The 10627-nt window shown below is 41.9% G+C and overlaps 1 protein-coding gene across 2 annotated transcripts in view; it reads left to right on the top strand.

Moving 5' to 3' along the window:
• The first annotated feature begins 83 nt into the window (after positions 1-83).
• The window catches only part of MSI2 (musashi RNA-binding protein 2), a 471101-nt gene continuing 460557 nt past the window's right edge, over positions 84-10627 (top strand). For both annotated transcript variants that reach the window (XM_006832401.1, XM_006832402.1), the window contains exons 1-4: positions 84-203; positions 534-615; positions 1314-1398; positions 5335-5376. In XM_006832401.1, coding sequence (XP_006832464.1) covers positions 113-203; positions 534-615; positions 1314-1398; positions 5335-5376 — 300 coding nt within the window. In that variant the 5' untranslated portion in view covers positions 84-112. The remainder of the gene's footprint in view (positions 204-533; positions 616-1313; positions 1399-5334; positions 5377-10627) is intronic.

The raw sequence follows: 10627 nt of genomic DNA, 5'->3' as shown, positions 1-10627 counted from the left end.
ACACACCTTTGGATTGCATTTCGCCGACACCTTCTCCCCCACCCCACCTCCCAGCTCTCGCTCTCTCGCTCCCCCCAGCTTTCCTTTTAGCTTTTGTAAGTTACACGTCAAAATGGCCGATCTGACATCGGTGCTCACTTCTGTTATGTTTTCTCCCTCTAGTAAAATGTTTATCGGTGGACTGAGCTGGCAGACTTCACCAGGTAAGGGAGGGAGGGGGGGACGCCTGGGTCCCCCCCTTCTTGGCTTCTTTATTGCTCTTTGTTATCCCGGTGTAGGAACCCCCCCCCCCGCCATTGACTCCCCACTTCTCCTGTGCAAGGTTATTTTTTTAAATAGCAAATCCTTTCCGAGCCCTCTATGCGACCTCTGTTGCCGAATTTTACCCGCGTGTGCAAGAAATGCAAAAACAAAACAGAATAACAACAGAAAACTACTTTTGGTTTTTGTCCTTGATCAAAATTTGCATTGCTTTTTTTTTTCTCCACACCTTCTCCTCCCCCCCACCCCCATTTCTCTTTCTCTCTTTACAGATAGCCTTAGAGACTATTTTAGCAAATTTGGAGAAATTAGAGAATGTATGGTCATGAGAGACCCCACTACGAAACGCTCCAGGTAAACCATTCTCTTCTAGATTTTGTCTTTATTTTAGAACAAAGTTTAAGTTTTATTTTTGGAGGTGTCTTCGGAAGTAACTGATCGGGTTTAGAATGGGACCCAGGCTTGTGGATGGTTTCAAATGTCTCTCTATCCTCCCTCTCATAACCCTAAAGGTTATTTATTGTTAATTGGGACTGAACTCTGGATACAGAGATGTCCGCTTTAAATCATCTCTTCGCTGCTTTTTCTCCTGTTTACAATGACATTAAGATTCATTCCCTCTTCCATAGTTTTAATTTTAATGTATGCTTCCGCCATACCCCCAGCTCCCCAAACTCTGAAGTCCCTTCTTAGAAAGGTGGGTGAAGCTCTTCTAAGTGCCAGGCTTTCTTCGGAATAAAACAAAGCGTTAAGAAAGGGAAGGGGAGGAGGGGGAGAGGAAACTGAGGTGGCGACCGAGTGGAGACACCAGCGTTTTCCAAGTTACCTCCACCCACCTTCCCCCGTTCCACTTGCCCCAGTAACCTTGGTATTTTTTCTGGATAGATGGGGGCTGCAGAGAGAAGGGGAATTGGGTTGGGGGTTGTGGGGAGTGGGGCTCTCTGTAAGGGGCAACTTTTGCTCCCCATTCTGCATTTGGTCCCACGCCTTGTTGCTTTTAACCGTGTGTCACATTTTCTTGTTGATTTCTCTCCCTCTTTGTCTCATTTCAGAGGCTTCGGTTTCGTCACGTTTGCAGACCCAGCAAGTGTAGATAAAGTATTAGGTCAACCCCACCATGAGTTAGATTCCAAGACGGTATGTTGTTGCTTTTTGTTGTTGTTGTTCGACCCTTTTCAAGAACGATCTGGGCATTGACAGCCTTATTTAAAGGGACAGCACCTTCTTTTGCTTCTATGTTGGGAACTGGGTAGTTGTAGGCAGAGCTTGAGAGTTGCTTGAAAAGTTTGCTGTGATGGCTGGGTTTGGGTTTTCTCTCTAGAGCCTGCTCCCACTACAGCTTCTAATGTTGCCAAGCTGAGGCTTGTGAGGCCCCGGAGATGGTCCGGTTTGGGGAGAGTCTATCTTCCCAGCCAAGGACCTTGCTAAGAAACTCCACCAGAGATCAAATGCAACTTTTCTTTGTCAGCCGAGCATAGCACAAGATACCAACTGTGGCTTTGGGAATTGGCTTTTGGAAGGCACAGCCTGCTTCATCTTTGAGGGTGGGAAGGGGCGGCAAAGAGGGGAGGGGGTGCTAATCATGGGTCTTGGCAACAGGTCCCTCTTGAGGCGCTTTAGTTTGGAATGAGGTTTAAGAAAGGAAGGAGATCCCTCCCAGAACCACACTGGGCATTTAGTGGGTGACTCCAGATGGTGTGAAATTTAAGGCTGATAAGGCCTTGGGTTTCAAAGTGATGCCCTTCTCTCCTCCCACCCTTCTCCCCTCCAGCCCTTTTTTTTCTCAGATTTTTAAATTTGAATGTGGGTACTTTCATAGAATTTGAAGGTTTCTAAATCCAGAGCAGCTAGGAGAGGTCTCTAGGTAGAGATCAGAAGGGGAAGGGAAGAGTGTATATTACAGTTTATTACTCATAGTTGGAAATAAATTTAATGGGGTGGGGGAAGGGGAGTTGTAAGGTTTTATTTAGCTCCCGTGTTGGCTTTGTGACTCTGCCTCCCTCCCTTTTGTGCTTATTAGAATTTCCCTGCGATTTTTATGCATCTGTCTAAAGCAGGGACCCTGAGGTGACATTGAGATGCGGTGCTTGGGCATCTATTTGTAGTTGGGGTAGTGGGATAGGCAAGAGTCAGATTCTTGTCCCTGCTCTCTGGGCCTAACTTGCTCTATGACCTTGGACAAGTCTTTCCCTGTCTCTGGGCCCCTGTTTCCTCTTCAAAATAAAGAAGTGGACTGAGTTAATATTCCAAGCCCCTTTCTACCCTAATACTGACTGGAAGAAAAGAAAAATAAAATAAAAAATAAAAAAAGCATAACCCAATCTTGGCTACCTTTGGCGTACTGAAACTGATTTTTAAAATTCAGCTTCTCTCTCTGATCAAGGAGGTCGGGTGTATGTGCCCCCCAAAACCGATCCCAAGGAGGGGAGAATCATTAACTCTTTTAGTTGCGTAATCAATTGTGCTGGACTTGTCCTCGCTCGTGACCCAGCCTTTTTGTACTTTTAGATAATTTAGTTTCAGGGACAATTACTTGTAGGGTGAAGAATTTTTGTCTCCTTGACTTCTTGACTAAACATTTTAATAAGCTAGCAAAAGTAAAGAGGAAAATCATTCTGAGGCACCCTTCCTCCTCCCACTCCCGCCATCCCCAGGAGTATTTTGTTTCTATGGTGGCTGTTGGGTCCTATCCCTCAGTATCAGGCACAAAGCCTACACAGTCTCTCTCCCCATGTCCCCCAAATTGTTTGTAGACATGTTTTGGTGGTTATTATTTAGTATAACCTAGCTTTTGACTTTGTTTCAACGTTCAGTGCAGGAGGCAGAAGCGATTGGTTTATTGGCATGGAAACGAGGATCTTGTTTACAGTTACCTTAAAAGCTTTGTTTAGGTAACGGCCATTCACATCCCAAATAGTACCCTAGTCTTTTCCTAGAGGATTTGTAGATACAGTAAGTAGAGCTGTACCTAACTAACTAATGTTTTAATTTTTGTTAGTCTTCTTTTTTGTTTGTTTGTTTTTTTTAAATTAGTTTGTCAGGGATGTGCAAAAGGTTGGGATTTGCCATACTCATCTTGACACTTTTTCTCCCTTAGAGAACTTGAGGTGTCAACGTCACACCCCAAAGAACACTGATTGTGGGCTAACGCGCAGATATTGCAACACACAATACAGGAGTTCTGAATTGGCTTTTAATTTTTAAATTTTAGATTGGTTTTTGGTGTTCAGCTTGCTTCATGGCCTTCTTCCTGCTAACCTCCTGGCCTCTTCTACAAGTCACTCACCTTTTATCCCACCAACAAGGTGACTTTCAGTGTTGATATTGCGTGCTGCTCAGCTAAAAAACAACAGACAACAGCAACACCAAAAAAATGTCTACAAAAGCCCAAAAAACATTGGGCGGTGCTTATCAAAAGACGTACCTATCTCACGTTTGGTCAGCAGAATGGAAAATCCACACCTGTTGTATGTCTCTTGCAGACAAGCTCTAGTCAGTGCTGAAAACACCTGTAGATCCAGTAATGTTAATATCTATGGAAGGGTAGTTTCCTAGATCCAAGATTTTTGTCTATCTTCGTCTTTGAAAAAGTAATCTCTCATTTCTCAGGTGATGCTTGGAGGTAGAAACCATGATGCAGACTTGTTAGGTCTTTAAGCTGTCTTAATAAAAAGCGATAAATCCTTGTATGTCTGTCTACTGGCTGGGGTCCTTGGGGATTGGAGTCAGAAACAAATGAACTATCTGTAATGTTTCTCTGCACCCCCCCCTCACATCCCTGCTTCACCCAAAGCAACTCTTGTACCCCAAAGCATCACTCCACCCCTTGCCCTTGGCAGAACTGAAAACAAGGTTCAGATTTATATTTTAAAAGAGAGAAGTTATAATATGAAATCCAGAGCCTATAAATAAATAACCTGAAGGCAATATTCATGTCATGCTTTCAGTTGAATTTTACCCAAAGATTTGTAATATTAAGAAATCAAATGCAAACCAAGTATGGAAATATATTTTATTCCTTCTCTCATATTATTCATTCAGTAGCTATTTTTTTGCCTCTCACACCAGCCTGTTAGATTGAAATTTTTTTTTTTTTTTTTTTTTTTTAAGTTTTAAAGTCAGTCTCTGATTGAGAATCATGTGTACTACAAGTGTCTGATCTGGAGGTTTTTCCATTTGAATCACAGTGGCTTATGGGAAAATACCCGAATTATTATAATATAATCTTTTTTTTTTTTTTCTTTCCCAGTATGGCATTTCTTTTCTAATTAGAGTTTAGGCTGCTCATAGATCCACCTCCCCCCGCCCAGGCGCCCCCCATCCCCTACCATGCAGTTTTAAAATCCAAATGGATTTAGCTCCTTTTATCATATTATTTTCTTATATTATTAAGAACCACGTCAGGCTTCAGTTTTTGACACCAGCGTTCTTTGGTGTATAACTGCAGAATCCATTTTTTAAAAAAAAATTAACCCTAGGTAACTTGACTTGCTAAAATGAGTGAATGATTTATAGCAGACGTCCATCTAGTTGGTTTATGTGTCTATATGGAGTTTTGGGGTGTTGGCTTTAAAAATTTTTGGGAATCCCCTTTCCCTCCTGTGTTGTGTTTAGTGATCTGGGAGATGAAATACCATTCAGTTAGATATTACTGGAAGATACTTACATTTAATTTGCAGGTGATGATTGTTTATTCAATTATAACGATAGCTCCCATCTTTTCTCTCAGCCATGCATCACAAATTAAATGCAGGTATCACTTAATATTCAGTGTCTGGAAGAGAAGCCCCCTCTGAAATAAGAACATATGAGATCTGGTTAATGAAGAGCATTTCACATTGAAATACATGGTAGGACACTTCAGAAAGGCTATCTACATTTGTCATGTTTCAGAAGGGATGACTAAAGTTTACATCTAAGTATAAGGAACTTTTAAAAATTGCTTGAGAAGTTAACTAAAAAATCTGGGTTTTAAGCCTGAGAAATGAGTGATTAATAATTAGGTGATTAATTTTATTATTTTTCTTTCTTGAAAGTATGACACTGACTCCTTGTTTTTCCATTTTCCCCCAGATTGACCCTAAAGTTGCATTTCCTCGGCGAGCACAACCCAAGGTAAGTAGGAGACGCAGTAATAGAATTTTAGCACTCAGAGATGGTTGCTAAGGATTTCAAGTTTCAAACGAGATTGGCATTGAACCGTTTAAACCTGGCCTTCATGGTATCAGCCTGTGGTTGTGAAAGTCCATGGGACAAGTTTTGTTAGGTAATTGTGCATCTCCAAGTTCGCTGTCCTGCCTGGGGTTTGGGCATCGATTGGAGCCTGGGCCACTTCTGTCTGTCCCTTAGCAGGAGGAGCAGGGCTCTAAGGGTTGCAATGTTTATGCACTTGCTAAATGTATTTTCTAAGCATTGTTGAGGTCTAACAGGAAAAGCCGAACATTTCTTTGTGACTTTTGGGAGGGTATTCTTTTGAGGCCTTTATGACTTGGAGCTTATGGAGAGGAAGTCATTTTAAGTCAACAATTTGTCCTGTCTTGGAAAAACCAACTTTGTCGATACCCATAAACCCCTAAATCCAAGAGAAGACTCAGTGGCTGTCTTGACTTCAGGTTGGTTGATTTGGGGCACACTTGAAACCAATTGTGTTTATGTGTACAAGTGTTGGTTCCTGAGCAGAGCAGTTCTGAAAATGTTGTAGCCTTGCAGCAGTGGTACTACAAGACTTGCTTAAAGTTTTAAGATAGGGCTTCACTTTTCTAGAAGTGTGTAACAGTTTTCTTTGAGCTCTCCTGGTGTCGCTGGAAGAACACAGTGGTGCCTAGCCTAATGTGAAGGACTATGGGTCTTGAGTGTTAAATTTACACTTTGTAATTACTCTTTTTTTCTTCCCTATAGAACATTGAAGAGATACTTTTTCTTCATCTTATGGTCTTGGAACTCTTAGTGAAAGGGGAAAAGTGGAAGCTTCTGATGGGGTCTCCAAGGGAATAGGCTTGTGACTTTAAGAAATTCAGTTTGTTTCTATAAGCTCAGGCTCCCAGAAGTGGAACATTTCAATAGCAGAAAAGGACGACTGGTTTTACACATTAATAAAGAAAAAGTTGACTGTTGCAGATAATATTTTGAGACTTTCAGGTCTTATAGCCTGCCATATCTAGTGTGTGTATTAGAAACTAAGAGGCCTGGTTTGGTGCTGTAGGGTAAGCACCAGGCTGCTAAACAGAAGATCAATGGTTCAAACCCACCAGCTGCTCCTCGGAAATGCTATATAGGGATGCTGGGTGTTGGAACCAACTTGATGACAGTGAACAACAACACTATCCCCATTTTCTAGATGAGTAGACTGAGGCACAAACGGACTTTGAAGCAGTTCACAGCCTGATTCTAGAACTGGATCCTTTACTGTGGGGGTGTTGTTCTGTTATGGAAGAAGAAACGGGTTTAGAGATGTCAGTAGAGGTTTCCTTCCCTCTTCCCTCCCTTTCCTCCCTCCCCCTTAAAGAAAGAAATACGAATCTCAAAGTTATTATAGTGAACTATTCTAAGGCATTTTTCTAATGTTTAAGCAAGTAATAGGAATTAATGAACCAAAGAGGTTAGATGATTTCTGTACTTAGCATAAACTTGGGTAGTGTCTTACCGATTTCAATACTGCTTTCTAAGCCGTGTGTCATCCTTAACGTAACAGAATGCTTCTTAGACCGAGCAGTATTTTCCAGGTTTGGTAGAATGACTCTTTCTTCTAGAAGTGTGAATCTAAAATTTCCAGGGTAGTCATTTGATCACCCAGAACTAGGGTCAAGTTACCCTAGAGGGAAATGGAAGAATCCTAGATTTGGTCAAACCATGGATGGTTCCTTTTCCTTTCCCCCCTTGCTGCTCTTTTTCCCCCTTATAAAGCAGGAAGGCAATATTTTACCTTCATATGCTATGGCATTTGGTTTTTCAGTGATGCATTTAACTTAAAAATGAGAGAGGCTATTTCTCAAACTTCCCAAAATGTGTCCCCCTACCCTGGCATGGTATCCCCGAGTCTGATGAATTGTCAGGCTCATAGATGGAAGTTACTGATTCCCAGAACCAGTTAGAGGAAGACACCTTTCCATGAAGTTCTAGGGATTTCATAACAGTATCTTATTTTTGATGACACTTCACTTTACGGAGGAGTTTTCCATCCATTATCTTCATCTGATACCCAGCTCTGCTGCATTTGGTTGTTTTCTTTGAGCAGATGTACTTATTTGTCTCAGTTCCCTCATCTGCAAAATGGGAATGACAATAGCTCTTTCCAAGGATTGTTATGGAGAACGACAGAGCCTGGCACATGGAGAGGGCCTGGTAACTCTTCTTCCTCCTCCTCATTATTATTATTGGCTTAACTGACATCATTGTTATTGTTTTAAGTAAATCTGACCAAGTTCAGCTGTGTGAATTTGGGCAAATTGTTTAACTTCCTTTCCTAGCGTTTTTCTGTGGATTTAATAGATGAGCAAAGGTAAAGTGCTTACATGCTTAATAAATACAATAGTATTACCCGATAGATGCATTTAAAAAATATTTATCATTGTGAATTGAATGAAGGCTTACACAGCCGAAGGTCAATTTTATGTTCAACAAATCATGCACTTAGTTTCATCACCATGATTACAATTCCCTCCACTTAACAACAGTTATCCCACTTCCTCCTTGTAGTTTCTATTCCCATTCCAGCCTCCTTCCCATCCCTTCTCAACTTTATCCTTAGGTAAATGTTGCCCTTTTGAATTTGAATGATTGACCATTCCAAGGTGAGCATGCCTTACTAGAGTTGTTGTCTCCCCTATATGCCTGTCTACTGTGTGGCTGAAAATTGGGCCACGAGAGTGAGTTCTGTTCCAGACCTGAAGGGTGATCGAGGGCTGTTGGTAGTCTCAGGTTCCTCCAGTCTCTTTCTGTAAGCTTGCCTTTTTTAAAAAATATTTTTGAGTTTTGTTCCATTTTCTCCCATTCTATCCGGCAACTTCTAATGTGATTCCTTTCAGAGCAGTTTGTTACCTGATACTTTTAGTATAATTTTTATGAGGTATTCATGCTAGTCCTGTGAGAGGTCTATCAATAATAAGATTACATGAATTTTTTGTGCCAGGCATGGTTCTAGGGACTTTACACCTATTAGGTTCCAGTCCTCTCCCCATTTTATAGATGAGGAAATTGAGGTGCAAATGGATTGGAAAGTGGAACCTGGCACTTACCCCTGCCCCTGAGACACTGTCCTGTGGCCATCTGGCTTTGTTATAGATGGGAAGCAACTCAGGTCAGCAGACTGTAAGGGGCAGAACCGCAGTCAGTCGCAGAACTACTCATTCGACATTCTTGGGGCTGGTGATTCACCCTCCTTTGATGTCATCCCATTGTGTGACACTGTCTTGGAATAGCTCTTCATCTGACCCTCAGGGCATCCTTTCGGAGGGTTTGGGGTTGCTCAACTCCAGTGAGGCAACCCAGTAATTGATGAGATGTATGGTGGCTGGGAGTTGGAACTGGGTGAAGAGAAAGTGCCTTCTCTGTCGCTGGATATTTTCCAGTAGAATTTGACCTTGGTCACAAATAAGATTTCAGACTGAAGTTAGTGTTGGGGGTCAAAAACTGGCTGGCAGGAGTACAGACTTTTCAGTCAAGCCTGGTTTATGTATTATATATTTATTTCCCTTAAAGACAACTTGTCGGTGTATGCGTTAGGATCCCACTGCCAGGGGGATCCTTATCCCTCATGGACTTGGTGAGGAGCTTGTAAATAATATGTCAGCCTATGTTTCAGTTAAAATTCATTTCTCTTTTCCTGGCTGTCCCCCCTTGCTAATGCTTGCCAGAAAAATATTCCGTGGAGGTGTTAAGACAGGATGAGTGGAAAGAAACTGTAACTCAATACAAAAGAAAATCCACAGCGGTGAAGAACAGATTTCATATTCACTCTGTCATAATATTCTTTAATGTATCATATAAATAAAAATCTGTTTTGATCAGAATTTTAATGAGCGACCGAGGGAAGGGTTTTGAGCGGTTCATTTATTCCCCTTTGCGATGTAAATGCTCACATCTCAAGTGTACTATAATAGGGTTTTATTAACTAGTCGGGCGACTCGTCTGAGACCAGTGGCCATTAATTAGTGAAGTGCATTTTGTCAGGAGAAGTAAGATAGGTCTATTTCTTCCTATTTCTCCTGATGGTTATTTCATTTTGTAAAATATGTAAAAGGTTTCGCCCCCTCTATCATTTTAAAAATTAAAATGGTCATGTTGCTCTAAAAAGATGACTTAATTTGAAGCCATTGGAGAGGGGAGGATGATGGGAATCAGTCATGTTGTATCCTTCCCTTGGTCCCTTTGGGCAGAGACAGAAAGTCTCTGGGCTGCCGGCAAGGATTGTGCTCAAGCTGTGGGTTCATTTTCGTGGGTAGAGAAACCATGAGGCTGCCTGGTACGTATCTTGTGAGACTCCCTAGTATCTTGCGGCAGAGTGAAGTCTGGGTGCAACTCAGCATCTGTCTCCTAATTATCCTTGTGTTTTACATAGTCTTCACACTTCCCTTGTTTCCATTTTCCTCTGCAAGTTTAAGAGGCCAGAACTTTATCTGTTGATGGAGATTTCATTCCTTTACCTAACTCCTATCTTTGCTAAGCTGGATAACCATGGGCAGATCACCTAAGCTCTTCCAAGCCTCAGTTTCCTCCTTGGCACAACGGGGCTAATAATAGTATTCACCTCATGGAATTGTTTTGAAGACGAATGCAAAATTCTTTGCCAGGGGCCTGGCACATAGTAAAATCAACCAAACCAAACCCCCAAAACACTCAAGTCAGTTACCATTAAGTCGATTCTGACTCATGACAGCCTTGTGTGCAGAGTAGCACTGCTCCACAGTTTTCATGGCTGTGACTTTTTGGTAGCAAATCACCAGGCCTTTCTTTTTTTAAAATGTTTTATTGTGAATTATGTGATAGCTTACATGGGAGCACATTAGTTTTACATTCATCCTATCGTATATTGTTTCATTGTCATGGTTACAGTCCCCTCCATGCATCATCAATCAACCAAAGGATATACCCTATAAGCCTGTCCCCCCGGTCGTCAGCACACAACCCCTCTCCCTCTCTGGGTCTAAAGTCCCCAGCTGCTCCATCTCTCCACGTCATCGTCTCTGCCTCCATCTCTGGCATCACTGCTTCTCTGGGTAGGGTCCCGCACTCTGCTTTTCTCTCTTGATGGTCCCAGGGACCTCTGCTCCTAGACTACAAAGTTAATCACTCCCCTCCTTGCTACAAAACATCTACCTTTACATTTCCAACCCTCACAGTCCTGATAACAATTATTTACTATTGTATC

The sequence above is a fragment of the Chrysochloris asiatica genome, unplaced genomic scaffold, assembly GCF_000296735.1.
Source record: "Chrysochloris asiatica unplaced genomic scaffold, ChrAsi1.0 scaffold00007, whole genome shotgun sequence".
NCBI lineage: Eukaryota > Metazoa > Chordata > Mammalia > Afrosoricida > Chrysochloridae > Chrysochloris > Chrysochloris asiatica.
This window is presented reverse-complemented; position numbering and strand designations above follow the sequence as displayed.